At 49.4% G+C, this 22,008-nt stretch overlaps 1 protein-coding gene across 1 annotated transcript in view; it reads right to left on the bottom strand.

Moving 5' to 3' along the window:
• LOC138453240 (b(0,+)-type amino acid transporter 1-like) overlaps positions 1-22,008 on the bottom strand; it is a 321,037-nt gene that overhangs the window by 134,850 nt on the left and 164,179 nt on the right. The window contains exon 3 of the mRNA XM_069605898.1: positions 10,232-10,364. Within this exon, the coding sequence (XP_069461999.1) occupies positions 10,232-10,364 (133 nt within the window). The remainder of the gene's footprint in view (positions 1-10,231; positions 10,365-22,008) is intronic.

Raw genomic sequence — 22,008 nt, 5'->3', positions numbered from 1 at the left:
GCGGGAAGTTTCACACGCGATTGGCCTGGTTACGTGTATTTCAGGGGTGCGCGGGAAGTTTCACACGCGATTGGCCTGGGTACATGTATTACAGGGGTGCGCGGGAAGTTTCACACGCGAATGGGCTGGGTATGTGTATTTCAGGGGTGCGCAGGAAGTTTCACATGCGAATGGGCTAGGTACGTGTATTTCAGGGGTGCGCGGGAAGTTTCACACGCGATTGGCTTGGGTATGTGTATTCCCGGGGTGCGCGGGAAGTTTCACACGTGATAGGCCCTGTGCGAGTGGTGTACGTGTATTCCTGGGGTTCGCGTGAAGTTCCACACGCGAATGGGCTTGGCACGTGTATTTCAGGGGTGCGCGGGAAGTTTCACATGCAAATGGGCTGGGTACGTGTATTTCAGGGGTGCGCGGGAAGTTTCACACGCGATTGGCCTGGGTACATGTATTACAGGGGTGCGCGGGAAGTTTCACACGCGAATGGGCTGGGTACGTGTATTTCAGGGGTGCACAGGAAGTTTCACACGCGATTGGCATGGGTATGTGTATTCCAGGGGTGCGCGGGAAGTTTCACACGCGATAGGCCCTGTGCGAGTGGTGTACGTGTATTCCTGGGGTTCGCGTGAAGTTCCACACGCAAATGTTCTGGGTACGTGTATTCCAGGGGTGCGTGGGAAGTTCCACACGCGAATGGGCTGGGTACGTGTATTCCAGGGGTGCGCGGGAAGCTCCACAGGCGAATGGGCTGGGTACGTGTATTTCAGGGGTGCGCGGGAAGTTTCACACGCGATTGGCCTGGGTACGTGCATTACAGGGGTGTGCGGGAAGTTTCACACGCGAATGGGCTGGGTACGTATATTTCAGGGGTGCGCGGGAAGTTCTACACGCAAATGGGCTGGGTACGTGTATTTCAGGGGTGCGCGTGAAGTCCCACACGCGAATGGGCTGGGTACGTGTATATCAGGGGTGCGCGGGAAGTTACACACGCGAAAGGGCCTGGGTGGGTGGGGTACGTGTATTTCAGGGGTGCGCGGGAAGTTTCACACACAAATGGGTTGGGTACGTGTAGTTCAGGGGTGCGCGTGAAGTCCCACATGCGAATGGGCTGGGTATGTGTATATCAGGGGTCCGCGGGAAGTTTTACACGTGAATTGGCAGTGTGGGTCCTCCCAGGTGTCCCCTCTACCCCCTCCACGGCCCCTGCAGGCAGCCCACACCACAGGGGACTACCCTGCACCCCCGGTCATGTCCGGCAGGCAGCCCATCCACCATGGGCATGCCCCCCAGCCAAGCCACATGTCATGTTGCAATATGATCACCAACTCATGTCTCCCAGCACCCCCACCCACCAGCAGTCAAGGGCACCTGCCAGCAGGCCCCCACTCATGTCCCCCTGCACCCCCACCCCCCAGCAGTCAGGGGCACCTGCCAGCAGGCCCCCACTCATGTCCCCCCCAACATGACATGAAGATGCACAATCATGGGCCTCATGTCCACCAAAATACCACAGAACGCCACCCCAGTCTCAGCACGCAATGATCTTCCCAATCCACCCCACACTGACTTGGCCATCTCAAGACAGAAGTCAACTATGTACAGCAACACATGTCCGTCACTCACACACACACCGGTTGCCATCGATACTGTAAACCCACATTTTGACATGCATGAACCCAATGAGCAAATCACACACATGGAAGTAGAATATAAAAATGTATTATGACCAAAATCAATGCAATGAAATGAAATCATAAAAAAAGTCAAACATGAAATGAGAAGCAAGTCAAAAAAATAAGAAAATGAAAAGTATAAGCAATCCAAAGAAATCCTAATGATCCATTGTCCAAACTCTCCGTCCACCAAATCAAACACAAAGGAAACGTAAAAAGGAAAATCCATTGCTCCATGGTGAAATCCAAATCATAAGTCCACATGAATCCAATGTCCAACTATTTACAAGCAATGTTCAAGGGTCCATGACCCCGACAAAAGAAAAGAAACCTACCTAAGAAACTACCTACGAAAATAACTATATACAAAAAGGTGGGGCATTGTCCAAGTGCCCCAAATGAAATGAAAACCAAAAGGAAACCTAACACTAATTAACTATATACAATGGCAGCGGGCTAGTCCGACGGCTCACTTCCTGATTTCCCGGGCCAGGGCAACTCCTGCTCGATGTCCCGGAGGTGGTCCACTTCCATGGCCCAGAGGGTTCGCAGGGACGATGACATCCGGACCCCCAGGTCCCTGCGAATGGCCTCGAGGCACTCGGCCCGCCTCAGGGCCCTCCGCATGGAGTTCTCTGCCCTGACCATCGTGAGCCGTGCCTCTTCCGCCCGCTACCACTCCGCATCTATGGCGTGGCCCAACCGCTGCCACACGGAAGACACTTCCCGTCCTGGGTCCTCCTGCCCTCCGGCCGATGAAAGCCCCGAGCCATCATGGCTTCCACCTTGTTGCTGCTGCTGCTGTGCCTGTGCCCTGCCTCCTGCTGCCTGCACATCCTCCTCCGGCTGGGGTGCAGTTGTCGAGGTGGCCACCCCTGCTGGACGTCCGACTCCCGACTGTGGCAGGGATGTCCGCACGGTCAGAGGCAGCTCCACAGGGCACCCAGCTGATACATGGGTGGGAAGATGGCACGGAGGACGACTGGCGCATAGGGGTTCAGGTGAGGAGGGGGGTCGTAGCAAGTTCAAGTAAACGGAGGATTCCGGCCAGGGTGACCTGTCCCAGTAGGCTGACTTGGTCAACGAGCCATACGAGATGACCTGAAGTCTCCTCATGAAAAGACCGCAGGTCACCTCGCATGGCCCGTTGATGCGTCGCCACCACACTCAGGACAGGCTCAACACGGTCCCGGATAGCCACGTCTGCAGGGAGAGGAAGGCCAGTTGTTGTGCGGCTATCCCCTCCCTGAAAACGGGTCTGGACGTAGGCATCCCTGCTGGTGCGAGATGATGCAGTCACAGGATCGGGGACAGGATTACACACAGGCACCTCCGCGGCAGCCTGTGCTGCCTCCTGTCCCTGCCCCTGCGCTGCACCACTAGCACCAGTGGAATCCCCACATCCAGACCCCTTTTCTGTCCCTTGCACGGCCTCCTCCTCCCCCAAACCCCGCACCAACCTGGATGACTCTGTGCCATCTTCCGCCGTCGGACCCTGTGGGGTCTCAGCTGCCCCTTCTGCTGCCGAGGAGTCCAACCCCGACCTCCGCCTCTTGGACCTTCCCCTGGCAGCTGCGGCCTGGGACGCGGCACCGGACTCCTCACTCCCCAACAAGATGACAACCTGGGAGGGGAGCCGGGCCTTGCGTCTCCGGCTGGTGGTGTGATCCCCGCCGCTGTGCTCCACAGCACCCTTTCCGCCCTCTTCATCAGTTGACACTGCAGATAGGGAGAGATAGGAGACAGGCATCAGGACACTGTACAATGGACTGATACACACATGACAGTTGCACATGAGTGGCAGTGTCAGACTTCAGACATGGCATCACAATCCCAAACACACATGGCATGTCAACTCACACACATGAGCAATTCCACAGCCATATGGAAACAGGCAGCAACATCCATACACATACAACAGCATGAGCAGCCAAAGGTGAGCCAGACATCACATGAAACACAGGAAGTGCACTAGACATGCACTCACGCCACCACACCTACATGCATGTGTACACCTCCACCAACTGTCGCAGTGATGAGATTTGCACCCATGTCACATCGGGCAATCAGTCTTCTACATATCAGTGTCCCAAGCATCCATGTTGCATCACTGTTGCACCCTTGTCAGATACACACACATGCACATGTACACGGTGCAGATACATGCAGCTGGAACCGACATCCATGTGTCACACCACAACCATGACAACTTACATACACAGTCATTCAAACATGTGTGCTCAGACATCTGCATTTGCCATGCAAGCTTACACACACATGCACCATCCATGTGTCTCACACAAGAGAGGACCTGCATGTGTTAGCCCCATGGCCCTGTACATACACATCCATACATGGCCCTCCAAAAACACATGTGCAACCTGCACACTACAGGCACACAACCACACGCACAGCTTACAATCAGCATGCATGTACACTTACCGCTCGACTCCAGACGGGTCTGCCTCTCAAGGACCTGGCCGTGGAGCGCTGGGGATACGCGTTCCAGGACCCTCATCTGATGTTCCGAAAGGTGGCCCCGTTGAGGGTCCTGGCCCTGAAGTCATCCCAGTGTTTCTTGACATGTTCGTAGTCGCGGACTGCCACCCTCTCCGCATTGATGGCAGTCACGATGTCCGTCAAGATCCTGGTCCGTCCTTCCTTGTCGGCGCGCATTCTTCCGAAGAGGGCATCATATTGCCCAAGGACTTGCTCCACCAGGACACCAACTTCGGTGGCACTGAAGCTGGTGGCCCTCTGCCTCTCTGGCTGGGGGTTGCCAGTGCTGCCAGATGGTGTTGTGCCCGACATGGCAACCCCAGAGGCAGGAGTGGGTGGGCAACTGGGTCCTGGGGCAGGGCTGTGGAGCGATGGAATCCCAGTCGGGAGTCTTCAGCTCCAGCAGGGGTGGTCACAACAACTGCACCCCTGGCTGATGTGCAGGCAGCAAATAGCAGGGCACGTGGGCAACAGGCAGTCAGGCAGCAGCAGATGGCAGGTGGGAGCGTGCTCGGGGCTCTGGGGGGCAGTAATTCGGCCTTTTGGGCAGGAGCGTGGTCTTCCGTGTGCTAACGCGTGGCCAGCTTGATACGGAGTGATTTGGCACGTGAAAATTCTGCACGTCAGCGTGTAATTTGAGGAAAGGCCCTTAGCAGGTCAGCGAGTCAGCACGCATACGCGATTTCATTGGACCAAAGGCCCTTAGCGCATAAGCGCCTCTGTGACATATCGCGCACGGGCGTTGCCCTGGCAGGGCTTGAAGATCCCACATGGATTTCCATTGCTCTGTATGTGCTTTTCGTGGGGTGCGGTGCGTGTGTTTTCCAGGCGTTGGGGTTCATACGCTATTACTTCACAGCGGGTGGGTGTTGGCTACACGTTCTTCTACACGCAAGGCAGACGGTGAGTGGTACCCTGCTCCCCCAGGCCCGATCGCATGTAAAACCACCCGCGAGCCCCTGAAATACACGTACCCGCTCCCCCAGGCCCGATCGCGTGTAAAACCACCCGCTAGCGCCTGAAATACACGTACCCAGGCCAATCGCGTGTGAAACCACCCGCGAGCCCCTGAAATACACGTACCCAGGCCAATCGCGTGTGAAACCACCCGCGAGCCCCTGAAATACACGTACCCCGCTCCCCCAGGCACGATCGCGTGTGAAACTTCACGCGAACCCCAGGAATACACGCACCCCACTCGCACAGGGCCTATCGCGTGTGAAACTTCTCACGCATCCCTGAAATACACGTAGCCAGGCCAATCGTGTGTAAAACTTCTCGCGCAGCCCTGAAATACACGTAGCCAGGCCATTCGCGTGTAAATCATTTCGCGAGCCCCTGAAATACATGTACCCAGGCCAATCGCATGTGAAATTACCCGCGAGCCCCTGAAATACACGTACCCAGGCCAATCGTGTGCGACACTTCTCGCGCACCCCTGAAATACACGTACCCCGCTCCCCCAGGCCCGATCGCGTGTTAAACTTCCCGCAAGCCCCTGAAATACACGTACCCACTCCCCCAGGCCAATCGCGTGTTAAACTTCTTGCGCACCCCTGAAATACACGTACCGAGGACAATCGCGTGTGAAACTTCTCGCGCACCCCTAAAATACACGTACCCAGGCCAATCGCGTGTAAAATTTCTCGCGCACCCCAGAAATACACGTACCCAGGCCAATCGCGTCTGGAACTTCTCGCGCACCCCTGAAATACACGTACCCAGGCAATCGAATGTAAAACTTCTTGCGCACCCCTCAAATACACGTACCCAGGACAATCGCGTGTGAAATTTCTTGCGCACCCCTGAAATACACATACCCAGGCCAATCGCGTGTAAAACGTCTTGCGCACCCCTGAAATACACGTACCCAGCCTGATCGCGTGTAAAACCACCCGCGAGCCCCTGAAATACATGTACCCGTTCCCCCAGGCCCGATCGCGTGTAAAACCACCCGCGAGCCCCTGAAATACATGTACCCAGGCCAATCGTGTGTGAAACCACCCGTGAGCCCCTGAAATACACGTACCCAGGCCAATCGCGTGTGAAACCACCCGCGAGCCCCTGAAATACACGTACCCCGCTCCCCCAGGCACGATCGCGTGTGAAACTTCATGCAAACCCCAGGAATACACGCACCCTACTCGCGCAGGGCCTATCACGTGTGAAACTTCTCACGCACCCCTGAAATACACATAGCCAGGCCAATCAGGTGTAAAACTTCTCGCGCACCCCTGAAATACACATAGCCAGGCCAATCGCGTGTAAATCTTCTCGCGAGCCCCTGAAATACACGTACCCAGGCCAATCGCGTGTGAAACCACCCGCGCACCCCTGAAATACGCGTACCCCGCTCCCCCAGGCCCGATCGCATGTTAAACTTCCCGCGAGCCCCTGAAATACACGTACCCGCTCCCCCAGGCCAATTGCGTGTTAAACTTCTTGCGCACCCCTGAAATACACGTACCCAGGACAATCGCGTGTGAAACTTCTCACGCACCCCAGAAATACACGTAGCCAGGCCAATCGCGTGTGGAACTTCTCACGCACCCCTGAAATACACGTACCCAGGCCAATCGCATGTGAAACCACCCGCGAGCCCCTCAAATACACGTACCCAGGCCAATCGCGTGAGACACTTCTCGCACACCCCTGAAATACACGTACCCCGCTCCCCCAGGCCCGATCGCGTGTTAAACTTCCCGCAAGCCCCTGAAATACACGTACCCGCTCCCCCAGGCCAATCGCGTGTTAAACTTCTTGCGCACCCCTGAAATACACGTACACAGGACAATCGCATGTGAAACTTCTCGCGCACCCCTGAAATACACGTACCCAGGCCAATCGCGTGTAAAACTTCTCGCGCACCCCAGAAATACACGTACCCAGGCCAATCGCGTGTAAATCTTCTCGCGCACCCCTGAAATACACGTACCCAGGCCAATCGCATGTAAAACTTCTCACGCACCCCTGAAATACACGTACCCAGGACAATCGCATGTGAAATTTCTCGCGCACCCCTGAAATACACATACCCAGGCCAATCGCGTGTAAAACTTCTCGCGCACCCCTGAAATACACGTACCCAGCCCGATCGCGTGTAAAACCACCCGCGAGCCCCTGAAATACATGTACCCGCTCCCCCAGGCCCGATCGCGTGTAAAACCACCCGCAAGCCCCTGAAATACACGTACCCAGGCCAATTGCGTGTGAAACCACCCGCGAGCCCCTGAAATACACGTACCCAGGCCAATCACTTGTGAAACCACCCGCGAGCCCCTGAAATACACGTAACCTGCTCCCCCAGGCACGATCGCGTGTGAAACTTCACACAAACATCAGGAATACACGCACCCCACTCGCACAGGATCTATCGCGTGTGAAACTTCTCACGCAACCCTGAAATACACATAGCCAGGCCAATCGCATGTAAAACTTCTCGCGCACCCCTGAAATACACGTAGCCAGGCCAATCGCGTGTAAATCTTCTCGCGAGCCCCTGAAATACACGTACCCAGGCCAATCGCGTGTGAAACCACCCGCGAGCCCCTGAAATACACGCACCCAGGCCAATCGCGTGTGACACTTCTCGCGCACCCCTGAAATACGTGTACCCCGCTCCCCCAGGCCCGATCGCATGTTAAACTTCCCGCGAGCCCCTGAAATACACGTACCCGCTCCCCCAGGCCAATCGTGTGTTAAACCTCTTGCGCACCCCTGAAATACACGTACCCAGGACAATCGCGTGTGGAACTTCTCGCGCACCCCTGAAATACACGTACCCAGGCCAATCGCGTGTAAAACTTCTTGCGCACCCCTGAAATACACGTACCCAGGCCAATTGCGTGTTAAACTTCTCGCGCACCCCTGAAATACACGTACCTAGGCCAATCGTATGTGGAACTTCTCGCGCACCCCTGAAATACACGTACCCAGGCCAATCGCATGTAAAACTACTCACGCACCCCTCAAATACACGTACCCAGGACAATCGCGTGTGAAACTTCTCGCGCACCCCTGAAATACACGTACCCAGGCCAATCGCGTGTAAAACTTCTCGCGCACCCCTGAAATACATGTACCCAGGCCAATCGCGTGTAAAACTTCTCGTGCACCCCTGAAATACACATACCCAGGCCAATCGCGTGTGGAACTTCTCGCGCACCCCTGAAATAGACGTACCCCGCTCCCCTAGGCCTGATCGCATGTTAAACTTCCTGCGAGCCCATGAAATACACGTACCCAAGCCAATTGCGTGTAAAACTTCTCGCGCACCCCTGAAATACACGTACCCAGGACAATTGCGTGTGAAACTTCTTGCGCACCCCTGAAATACACATACACAGGCCAATCGCATGTAAAACTTCTCGCGCACCCCTGAAATACACGTACCCAGGCCAATCGCGTGTGAAACTTCTCGCGCACCCCTGAAATACACGTACCCCACTCCCCTAGGGCCGATCGCGTGTTAAACTTCCCGCGAGCCCCTGAAATACACGTACCCCGCTCCCCCTGTCCCGATCACGTGTTAAACTTCCCGCGAGCCCCTGAAATACATGTACCCCGCTCACCCAGGCCCGATCGCGTGTAAAACTTCTTGCACCCCCACGAAATACATGCACATGCTATTATTCACACAGCGGGTGTCTGTGTTTGTCGCTTACCCCTTTGCACGTCATTTGTCCTAGAGGGCCACAGTACGGGACATTCATCAGAGCTGTGTATACGTGCTTTTTGTTAGCGCACATTTTGGCGCACATTTTTTTCATGCGCAGGGACGCTACCGCCTGCTTTCGTGTGGCAGACGTGTATGGGCCTGTGCGCGTCTTTGCCCGTGCGCTGGTTTGCCCTATTCGATTCCATGAATACGTGTTGTAGGCGAGCGTGTGGGCGTTCCGTGCACTTGCCTCCTGTACTTCCCCTGTGACGCCCACATTTTCACGAGTTGTTCCCCATTCCCCGTGTCACGCCCCGTGTTCTGCCTACTTTTGTTATGTGTGCCGCGCTATGTGCGCTTTCGCTGTGGCCTTATCGCACGCCGTTAGATGACCTGTGCGCCAGCGTGCGCCACGCACTTTTTCAGCGCACATCCCTGATTTTACTCGCGCACAGACTTCCATGAATAGATGTGCGATGGTTTCCCTGCGATAATCGCACTTGCACTGCGATTTTCGCTCTTTCACTGCGAATCGCACGTTTTCGCACGCTTGCGCTGACATTTTCGGCGCACATTAATTCCATGAATCAGCCCGTAGATCTGGAATTCAGAGATGAAAATCACAGATTACAAATGCTTTCCTGATGAAGAGCATCTTTTTAACAAATTGGAAAGGAAGATGCTGATTTTAAAATCAGAAACCACAATACAGTTATACTGGCGGTAAATAATTGTCATTTATGGGACAAAATAAATACAACATGATTGCTACTTCGATCACTCGATAAAGGTTCCAGTGTTATTGATATCCCTATTGTCATTCTGTTTGTTGGTGGTTCTGTCTTATGGGTAAGGTTATATTATCTTGAGTCAATGTCCCCTAATATTGCCACAGGAAATCCCCAGTAACAATCACTGCATGCAGATACCATTAAAAGAATATCCCCATAGTGTAACGGTACAAAATGGGCAAAGTTAAATATCGACAAGAATAAAACTGGCATACCTCACCATCAAACATTTCCAGAATGTATTAGGATTGGGTTAATTTACTATTGTAACTACTTCCCTAGTAAATGTGAGGGGAGTGCCCGATAGCAGACCCCTCTATCAATCATTCTCCATTTATTTCTCGCGTACTGCAGTCTTAGCATATTTTGTGGCATATGCTTGATTATGAATTTGACCAATTCTTTTAATCTGATGTTGAGATATTAAGTGGATGTCATAATACTTGCTGGAGATATGATGCAGGGAGGATTTTGTGGTGAGATAATGAATCTCACAGGTGTAATGATTCTCCATAAATAATGGAACCGTTACATTTAGTATGACTTAGTCAATGCATAGGTATAGATTTCCATCCTAAGACATTCAGCTCCTGAAAGTAACTCCTCACTCTTACCATATGTCCTTCTCGTGCAGCTACATAACATGCACGTCCTCCGCTGAAAAAGGTCCCGTTTGCGGATCCGAATGTAGACAGTGCAACTGCAAGGGGAATTAGCCATGACCAGTTGCTCCCAAGGACTTTATCACTAGAACACATAGAAAATATTGTAGTTCAATTAATAATCTGCAAATACAGTTTCTTGATGTTTAAAATACATGATCAATAAGACTGAAGTCCTGTGGACTATTGTATTCAATGGGAGCTGACAACCTATTGATCCACAGATCCACAGAACAAAGATGTATGCTGCTACATTCCCTGCTTGAGAAAGAACTGAACCAGTGAGAATCTGGAAAGATCAATCAATGGCCTTTAATAGTGGATTCTTCTTGGCAGGTCTCTAAAAGACTTGTAGAGATCTAACTGAGGAAAAAGATATCTTATAAACTGTGCAAAGTCCCGTGTCTAGCAGACTTGAACACACATGCTTATTATCATTACACAAATGTCATTGCATACATAGTTACATAGATAAGAGAACACAATACATTTGTAGTAATTACCACATTTTTTGGCAACAAATAAAATCAATAGAAGGATCTATCACATTGCATACAGCTTTAGGTTTGGTATCCATGATATATTTCCACTTTTTTTATATTTACTTTGACATCAAGATTAATTAGCATTTCATCAGGCATCTCAGGATGGCACTAGATGCCATAAAATAACAAAACAAGATAGATGACATGTCAACCAAAGCACATTAACAACAATGTATATAATATAGGGCATAGAAACACTTGTGTACAGGCGTGTTATAAATGACCCATCATATCATATCATATCATAGGTGCTTTGTCGACACCAATATGCAAGGAACACATGTCGGAGGATGGCTGAAAGCAAGCATGAGCTGTAGAAAGCGGTTTGTGTAGCAGGCCATTCAAATAATAAGGTCTAAAGAATTACCTGCCACGGTGTGGCACAGTGCATGATAAGGATAAGGAAGCAAAACATGGTATGGCTAAACTGCCATGTAAAAGGTTGCTCTAATCGGAGCTCCTGCGTGATCCAGAAGAATCCTTTATACTACAGCGGATCCTGCAAGATAGATGATCTGGGAAGACAGTACTGAATGTAAATACCACAGGACCACCTTGACGAAGTTGTGTGGCACCAGAGGACTGTAGACCAGAGAACGCTCCCTCCAAAGTGGGCACTGGCGGGGCCGAGAGCGGAAACAAGATGGCGGCTGAGACACAAGGCGGACCGCCTGTACGGTCTGTGGCAGATAGTCCTGCGTAAAGCCTTTGGTGGCGCACCAAAACTGAGGAGAAGCTGTGGTTCCCCGAGACAAAGTGCTCAATAGAGCATGAAGGCGGACCGCCAAACAGCAGGAGCGAAGCAGATTGGTGAAAGTGCTGCAGCTGCAACCAGTGCGGAGACAACGACCGACGATCCGAGGAGTGCAATGTAGAAGCCGGCACCCCGCATAGGCATTAGCAGGCGCTGGGTGTGGTGAGCGCTGCGCCCTGCGGCGAGGCCGTGTGCCCAGAGGAGCAGCGTACCAGGCCAGAGGCAGGCACTGGCCAGAGGCGTGGCAGCGTCGTTGCACTCCAGGACTGCTGTAACAGAGAAGACACCCAGCGCATACACGGTACTGATTGGGTCCGTGGAAGCTCAGGAGCCGGTGTGCAGCAGGCGTGGGAGGGACACTACACCGCGGCAAGGGGCCACTGAGGATATCATAAATGGGCACAAGAGTAACATCAGACCGGCATCAAAGGAAGAAACAACGTGGCACCAAAGCATAAGCCTGCTCCCCGGCGCACACTGTAACAAAAGAACAACAGTGGGTATTAACACACTGCAACCACCACGTGGGAAGGAAAGTAGGAGGGGCACCCAGAACACTCTAAATGACCATGTAACCCAGTTCCCTAGACAGAACACTGCAAGGGGAACAACAATAAACTGCAACAAGGAGCTCTAAATTGGACAAGAAGGGCAGCTAAACCGGCAGCTAAGAAAAGTGAAATATAGCTGAAGGCAGCCTGGAGGGCCAACAGATTAATGGTGTGGGAGATGCCATCAATAAGGTCAGCTCGTACAGGCTAGCCACTGCCCAGCCACAGGAGGTGCAGGGGAGCACAATGTCACACACCCTGCAGAAGCCGTCTGTGACCCCACCCGGGAACATTGAGCTGGGCGATGCGGAGGACAATTTGATAATCAGACTGGGCATTGGCATATGACCAGTCAACCTTGCAAACACCTAACATCCACATATGGACACAAGGAACAAGTGCCACAAGGCCAAGGTGCATAAATGGTGTCCAAAGCTGCTAAAAGCAAATCGAAGCAGCCCATGCTTGACACATTTACAAAATCCACAAACACAAGTGCCACGAACATGCCACAAGACCCAGAACAACAGAGGGAGCTAGAACAAGAGAGCGGAGACAAGCAGTTCCTGGCAGCCATCGCTGCCCTGAAAATTGCACTTGAGGCCAAAATGAATGGCATCAGCCTTAACGTTAATCCACTATGCCAGGACGTCAGATCCCTAGCTGAACGAACAGCGGTACTGGAACAACAGGTCACGCCTGCAAGACTCCACGGCGCACATTTCAATATTAAAGCAACAAATGTGAAACTTTGAAAACAGGATGGAGAATGCTGACGGACGAGCATGAAGGAACAATGGCCACATCATTGGCCTTCCTGAGGGGGTGGAAGGCAGGAATCCGATGGATTTCATCGAAGATATGTTCCTGCAAGTAATTGGACCCGGCTCACTATCCCAAGACTTCACAGTATTACAGGCACATAGATCATTGGCTAGGAGTCCACCACCAAGAGCCCCTTCCGTGACCATTCATAGCCTGCATTATGAATTATAAGGACAGACAGAAGATCCTGGAATACTTCAGCATGATACGGAGAGCATCTGCGTCAATCGCAGCATACCCGGACTAAACCTTACAAATACAAAAACAATGGATGCACTTCACTTCGGTAAAAAAAGAGGCTACGCAACGCCAGCCTAAAATATATGTTGCTGTACCTTGCAAAATTGAAGATTATACAGATTGCATAGCAGTCTTCTTTGAGACCCCGGAAGAAGCGCACAAGTGGCTGGAAACGAAGAACCTCCCGACAGGGACAGAAGAGCAAACTACAGGCATGACTGAGGCGTAAACGAGGACAAGAAATGTTAGACAGGAATGACCACAAACAGATATGAATGGAACACCTGGCGAACACTTCACAAGGAACATTTGCATAATGCTTTTGACAATGCACAGAAAGGATGTAGCAGCACTGCTACAGCCTCGTGGCAGTTAAGAGTACACTGCAAGAGCAGCCTTCACCCAAGTTAGTTGTTAGTTCATGGATACTAGCTGTTATGTAGCCAGTAACAGGACAATTGGGATTGGAGCGAGAAGCTGGTGTGCCTGAGCACAAGGTACAGAGCTGGGCAATTGTTGGAGGTGTCGGGGGGTGGGGTTTGTGGGGTTAGTTGGGATTGAGCCTATGTCATCATAAATACATGTACAAGGTCTGCATGGACAATAAGCACATATAGCAAATGGCATGTACGCTTGAGGAGTTTAGGAGAGCCTTCAGGAACATCAGTGGGCTTAACAGCTACATCAAAAGAAATAGTATAATGCCGTACCTGAGAAGACAAAACGTGGATATGGCACTCTTACAGACGGCCCTAGCTAACAAATGGAGCGGCACCACATGGGGTTCCCTATATTCTGCATACGCCACAGGAGTACTGGTGTGGGTAGCACCAACAGTCCCGTTTAGGGCCCTTAAGATAACAAATGACAAGGAAGGCAGGATGATAATGATACATGGGTATCTAGAGAAGACAGAGGTATGCATAGTCAACACCTATACCCCGAACCATGATACGGCGGCCTACTTCCGTGTCTTATTCATGAGGATAGGGCCATACAGGAGCAGCACACTGATATGGGGTGGGGATTTTAACTGTACACTAAACCCAAAGTTGGATAGATCCAATGACAAGTACATGCATCCAACCGCCACCGCTAAAGCTTTGACAACCCTGCTGCAGGCGTTCCAACTAGTAGGCATATGGAGGGCTCTTCACCCACAGGTGCGCGGGTACTCACATTATGAGGCCACCCATGGCCTACTCACCAGGCTAGATTATGTCTTTACGGGAACGAAAACCCTTAACGAATTCACGAATGCCGAATACAAGTCACGTACATTATCAGATCATGCACCATTAATAGTCCAATGGAAGGTCCTCCCCTCTAGAGCATGCATTCCGACCTGGAAGCTTAGAAGCAAATCCCTTAAAGATGCGGTATTCTGCGAACACCTGAGGACAGGCATCAAAGAATATTTTTTAAATCACACCGGGAGCGTGTCAACAGTAGAACCACTATGGGAGGCCTTTAAAGTAGTAATTGGAGGAATATCAATTGCTGAAGCAGGGGGCTTACAAGCAGCAATAAAGAGGGACTAAGCTAAAGCAGAAGAAGCGCTGATAGAAATAGATGCGATAGAAAGCACAGCAAGCACCCGTGCCCGTGAGCCCACTAGGTTGCAACAAGAATGCCTAAAACACTGGGATAGAATAAGTACACTAAATTACAAGACATATTCTGAAAGACAGCACGCCGAAGGCGACAAACCGGGTAGGCTGCTGGCCTGGCTATATAAAAGTGAGGCAAAACTTATCATGATAAATTCAATCACAAATGCAGAGGGAGAGCTATGCGAGATGCAAGAAGGGATAAATACAAGTTTCCTAGATAATTAGACCTCAAATACACAATCCCCAGAGATAGACGAGGCCTTGATGCAAATAGACCTCCCAAAGCTAGACCCAGAAATGGCTGAGTGTCTTGAGGCGCCCATAACGCTTGAGGAATGAAAGGACACCATAACTGGGCTTCCATCCATCAAAACACGAGGTACTGATGAGCTGCCTAGTGAATTTTACAAAGAATATAGCACAGACATCCTGCCTCCACTTTTGGCAATGCTAAACGAGACGTTTAATACAGGAACCCTGCCAGAAACGTTGAGAGAATCGACAATCATCCCACTGCTCAAGCCAAACAAACCCGACTCAGACTGTGGGTCATACAGGCCACTATCACTGTTAAACCAAGATGGGAAAATACTAACGACCCTACTAGACAATAGACTGAAACCGGTGATAGGTAGGCTCATACATCCAGATCAGACCGGTTATGTGCCTACCAGAAACATCACATAGAACCAACGTAGGTTGCACCACATCACTGATCGAACAAACAATAGTATGAAGCCTTATGCTATAGCATTGCTGGACACGATAAAAGCGTTCGACTCAGTGAGATGGCCATGGCTCATAGCTGCATTACGGAAATTCGGCATAGGACCGGCGTATATAAAATGGGTGCAGATGTTATGTGGCACAGCGGTGGCGAGAGTGAAAACATGTCATCAAATCTCAGAATAGTAGGTAGTATAGGTAGTAGAGAAAGACACGAGACAAGGGTGCCCATGGACCCCATGCTATTTATATTAGCACTAGAACCCTTGGCAGCATATCTCTGGCAGGAATACCAAGAAGCAGGGAAACAAATACATGGTAGATGGAATTTGATTTCTCTGCATAAAGATGATATGCTTCTATATTTGCAACATTTAGACACCAATTTACAATACATATTAGATGTGTTTGGAAGGTACACAGACCTGTCGGGCATAACAGTCAGCAGGCATAAGTCAAGTTTGTTTCCCTTGGCAGGATACAGGAACACTAAAACAGACATATTACCAAAATTTCCGCTCCAGTGGGACACTGTTACTTTTAAGTACCTAGGGGTCGACATCTATCATGACTCTAAAACCAAACACATACAAAACACACAGAAGGCGGAGGACAAGGTAAGGAAGTCCATGGAGTTCTGGGCTAAGCTACCCTTGTCATTGATGGGAAGGGCAGCACTACTGAAGATGGTGATCCTCCCGAGACTCCTGCATTATTTCACGAATGTCCAGTATAACATTCCACATTACTTCTTTAAGAAACTAGACACTGTGTGCCGAGAATTCTTGTGGCGTAACTCCAGATGTAGATTAGGGCAAAGTTGCAGAAACCATATGATCAAGGAGGCATCAAGATACCCAACTTTGAGATGTACTTTGTGTCGTGTCAATTACAGTTTGTCACGGCATGGCTGTCTGACAAGCAGACTCAGGACACCCCCTGCTGGGACCGGAGTGCGCCCCCTTCTTTATCAAAGAGGTGTTATGGACACCGGGGAAGCAAATCGAACAGCCTCCACTTTTACTAACATTAGGGAGGAAAGTATTGCAGAGAGCCTGGCGTCTACTAAAATGTGAGATGCCCTATGTGCCACAAATCCTGCTTCTGGCACTAGGGAGAGAAATGGCGCAGAGCAGGATACAGTTTAGGAAGTGCTGGAAACCGCAAGGGGTAGCAACCATTGGAGACCTGATGAGAGACGGGAAACTGATGGATTTTGCTACACTCACAGTACAAACGGGTTTACACAAGGGACAATATTTATTGCATGCCAAGTTGCTCAAGAAGCCGAAGCAGAAGTGGCTGGTCTGATCAGGAGGATTATTACAAAACGAGGAGTTGGAAACACTATATGCAATATCGGAGGGTGGACATGCAGTGTCTAGATTACATGAACTATTTGTAAGACATCCCGGGGTGAGGGGGGAATAACTGCTGACCCGCCAACGCTGGGAAGAGGACTTGCACATGCCAATTACAGACAAGGAATGGAACAGAGCTATGGCATATCATAAATCAGTCTTGATGAATGCTAGACTTCAATTGATACAACTATATGTGATGGACAGAGTATACCTGACCCCTCGGTCAATTGCACTGTTTAGCAAAAGTGAGGGCCAAATTCACCCGAAATGTGGGCAGGTGAACGCAGACATGGTACATATGGGTTTGGGCGTGCAGGAGCATTCAATGATTTTGGGACGACATAGCACAAATGTTAGCTAGAACAGACATAATACTGGGCATACGCTCCTCCAAGGCCTGCTTGCTGGGCATCTTCCTGCGACCAAGGCAGACAGGGCACATCAGCAAACTGAAAGACCTGGCATATATCCTTGCTAAACACATGATTGCAATGAACTGGTAGACACATAGATGCCCGGAAGAGCCAGGGTGGTGGGGAGACCTGCAGAAATGGACACAGGTGGAAACCTCGGTGTGGCATGAAGCAGCACGTCGCGGTCATGCATATCAAAACACAGAATTAAACTCCTGGAAAGTAATGCTATTGGAACTATGGGACTCAGCACAAGGCATAAACACACAGGCGATTCAGTCTTGATTACTGCATCACGCATGGAATGAGCTCTGCCGATACGTATGGCCAACAGCGCATGGCACAAGATTGTAAATGAGCAGGGTAGGCTGACAGGACTGGGGTAGGGAGAGTTGGGGAATGCAGACACAATATCCGTCTGGTATAATGGTTGGTGTAATGTCTGTGAGTTATGCAAAATGGTAATAAATATATAGTTGTTAAAAGGATAAGGAAGCACAGTGTGAAAAGAAGGGTATTAACATTAACAAGAGAATGTACATAAAAGCATCTACAACAAAATGGATACGAATGGTAATGCTTCAAGGGTTGTGCGCTAAATGTCTGAGAGGTAATGACGTTCCTTTAGTAAATGGCCCCATTTCAGAGAGTTATCGCCACCTCCATCATGACCTTCTCTCAACTGTATGATAATATCATGTTCCATTGTTCTTTTGTTGGCCAGGTAATCAGTTCAGATATTCACACAAAGAGAGAGAGAGTATTAGCCGATAACCATTTTGCTGATATAAGAGATACTGTTCTACTTGCCCTTGAGACAGACATCATGATAGTAAACACATCATTTGAGATCAGACTTTCCCGTAATCTGACTAATCGCGTAATTCTTCCCAATTTATTGGTGACATCAAACCAGTTATTATCTAGGATAACTCCACATCAGGTGACCGAAGGTAGACCCTGATCCTCCACGTCTGTGAAAATGTGGTTGGTGGCTTCAATACATTCTATATTTAATCATTTGGGGCAATATTTCATTCAGTCTGTAATTGCTGGACCCTTCTTTAACATATAAACTAATTTTCAGCCATTATTATCTGTGAACTCTCAATGAAAATGCTCCACCTATTTATCTCTCGCTCTCAATCTTGGCAAACAATGGTCAGTGTGCAAAGCTTGGGTGAGGGGGATATCATCCAACTCCAGCATGTCGTAGGAGAGCTTATTATTTAGGTTTGCAGGAAATCCTTTCCATAATCTCTGGATACTTCAGTAAGTAGGACAAACTCTAAGAAATATCCCTTAGTTTTCCCCTATTTGGTGCACATTGCTGTGAAGGTCAAGAAGCCCACGCCACAGTATAAATCTGTGCAGGTTACCGAACATCCCCTCACCCAGGCACATAATTACACTAAGCTGCGTCTCTCTCGAAGTGAGGCAAGGACTGGAAAAAAGATAGAGGGGATCTGTTCACACCCTAAATCACCCTCTGCGGCCCAAGTGTTTAAGAAGGCATAGAGGAAGAGCTTGGGGGAACACTTTTAAAGAAGGAATCCATATCTACCAGGGAAACTTTATTTCCACGCAGGAGCTTTTCCAAATTTGGGTCGAACTATTGCTTGACAAACTGCACTAAACTAAGCAACAGGATTCAAAATATGGTGTGACCACCGTCTCATTTCCATAATGTCTCTGCATCACCACAGAGATTCGATTTCTAGCATGACCCCAAACAAATGTATCTAAAAGAGTACAACAGGCAAAGAAGAATTCCTATTTTACCAAACATCACCCAAAATCATAGCCAATTATAGAGGGATACAGAAGTCTTTCAAGGCCCAAAATATCTGTGGAGATGCTGGCCTGAAATATGTCCTCCTTTGATGCATTAGGATTCGAACATAGATAAAAGAGTTACCCAGCCAAGGTATAAGCAAATATGAGAGGAGGAGTAGACCCTGCAAAGCCAGTCAACCCTGGGGGAAAATGCATGAATGAGCACAATTGATTCTATGGTCGGAGGCTAAGGCATAATTGGCCTCATTATGATTCTGCCGGTCCAGTAGTAAAGTGCCAGTATAAATGTATACCGGCCCTCTACCGGACCGGCCGACTACAGGTTTGCCAGTGGGGCATCCGAGTTACCTCCAGTTTAAAGCCTTACCGGCAGGAAACACTGTTGTTACCGGCACCAGTACTGCCGGTGCTGGTAATGACGGCGAATCCCCCCATGGTAAATTACACCATCACTCTGGTACTCATAATATGGCGACAATGCCGCTGGACCGAGTGCTGGAAATGGTAATAGCATGTACTGGTATCCTGTTGGTTTGCCGCCAGGATACTGGCAGGGTTGTAATGAGGCCCATTAATTAATTTCCTGGCCAGTCTGGATCAGATCGTTCATAAAAAGTAGAATCAGATTGTTCATAAATAGTAGAAGATCTCCAGCATACCAGGAAACAATGGGACTCATTATAAGGTTTCTGGTCTGGAAAAAACGTGCTGGTAATAACATTTACCAGCACTTTTCCGAACAGGCAAAGTACAAGTTTGCCAGTGGAGGTTACATGATTTACCTCCAGCCAAGCACTGGAGGTAACTCAGGCCCCCACCGCAATCAAATATCCAGTATTTCTGGCATCGGTATGACTGGTGCCAGAAATACTGGCAATTCTCTCCATGGAGTCCCATGGGATTCCATTGAGTAGGGAATTACCAGTATTTCCGACCACTTGTAATATCCCTGTAATAGCGGAATATCAGGGAGCAGAAACGGTAATACCATTTGGTGGTATCCAGCATGAATTACCGGCAGAGTACCACCAAACCTGGAATGACCCCCAATGTATTCTGTTCTGGAAATAAATACTGCCTTGCCATGAAGTCTTCCCTTAATGCACAAGCTATGGGCTCAGCTACCAGTGCAAAGAGTAACAGAGGGAGAAAGCAACACGGTCTATTGCCCCTTTTCACCATCCAGCAATACAATAGTACCTCCCCTTTCAAATTCTAGTCTGGGGTTTCAAATAGCAGTGGGCTTCATTTTTCCATAACCCCCACCATCAGCAGGAAGGTGTCCAATATGGTTATCTGGTTAGCAGACTCCACAACTCCCCAGAACTATTGAGGACATCTCAAGGCCATTAGGCATTCACAACATGACTTAACATAAGATCACCACCACACTAGTCACTGCCTCCATGAAAGTTGTGCTGAAAAATATGGTAAACTCTTGTTTTGATTACATTTTCTTCTGGTCAAAACCCTGAAAACTATATTTTCACCCCAATGATCACTAACACTCCTCCTTATGTTTTCATTTCATTACATGTAATGAATTAAATCTTTATGTTTTTGTCTCCCTGACGTTTCCTACTCTTCACTTTTCCTGCTCTCCTTGACCCCATTTCCTTTTCACCCCAAAGAACAGGGTCCAGCTGCCACCCTGGGTGGGGCCACAATTTCCTTCCGGGAGGACCTCTCAGGGGCAACATGGTTGTCTTGGACACAAGACTACACTGAGCAGCTATGGTTCGATACTCAGTCCTGCAATTAGAGGCTGGTCCCCGGCATGAAGTGCGACATAAGAAACCAATGTAAAATGTTTTTTAAATGTACATTGCTCAACACTTTAAGAACACAGCAGTGGTGATGTATAAAAGACAACTAACATAACTAACATATAAAATAATCTTTCCAACACCCAAAATACAGGACCAAATTCATAGCTGGCAAGGGCTGAAACATAAATCTCCATCCAACGTGCTGAATGCTTTCCCTACGTCAATTGATTCAATGGCTAATTCCCCACTTGTCTGTATATATGTACAGGATTTATAAAGCACAAACCTAGCTTCAGAGCAATGAAGTGTTGCTTAAAAGGGAAACACCACGGGGGTAACAAGTATTTATTCATGTATTTATTTAAATTTGTATAGCGCACATGCAGCCCTCGGGCATTGTGGCGCTGTTACTTGTAGGGATCTTAGTTACAGGGAGGGGTAACAGGGATACATGACAACAATACTGTTTTGGTTACATCGCATGAATGAATACTTTCTTAGTTAGATGACAGGCACACTTTTCTTTTACGTTATGATAATAGTTAGTTTGTTACATTTACAAGAATACTTTTATAATTTCACGGCCGGCATGCTTTCTTAGTTACATCACAGGACAGCTTACTTAGTTACATTATGGTAGCACATTTTAGCTAAATCACAGAAATCGTGGTTACGTTACAAGAACATTGGTGGTTTGCAAGGCGGCGGCCTTACCAGAGGAACATGTACATGATGGAGGAAGGAGGAGGGTGGTCCTGAGAGAGGGTGGCTATATCCTCTCAGGCGGTTGTAGAGTTAAATCCCATAGTGGGAGAGTTTGACATTGGTAAAACAAGTGGTAGTATAGTGAGAAATTGCATAGTGTTTGTGGTATGTTGCTAGTGCACACGCTAGTGTAGCAGTAGGGCAGAGTTTTTTAGTCCTTTTAGGGTTTGTTCGGGTTCCGAGGTGACCCTTACCGTTGTGTTTTGAGTCCTCTGTGGTTTGGACCGATGATGTGAAATTGTTGATCGTTCCCGAGGTCGGAGGGTCTCTGGTGGGCTCACGATGGTGAACAGGGGCAAACAGGGGGTGATGGCTTTTATCCTGGCCTTGTTCCGCCGCCGGCTTCCGCCTGCCAGTGGGGCGGTCC

This window comes from Ambystoma mexicanum, chromosome 4p (genome assembly GCF_040938575.1).
Source record: "Ambystoma mexicanum isolate Mex_15411 chromosome 4p, UKY_AmexF1_1, whole genome shotgun sequence".
NCBI classification, from domain to species: Eukaryota; Metazoa; Chordata; class Amphibia; order Caudata; family Ambystomatidae; genus Ambystoma; species Ambystoma mexicanum.
This window is presented reverse-complemented; position numbering and strand designations above follow the sequence as displayed.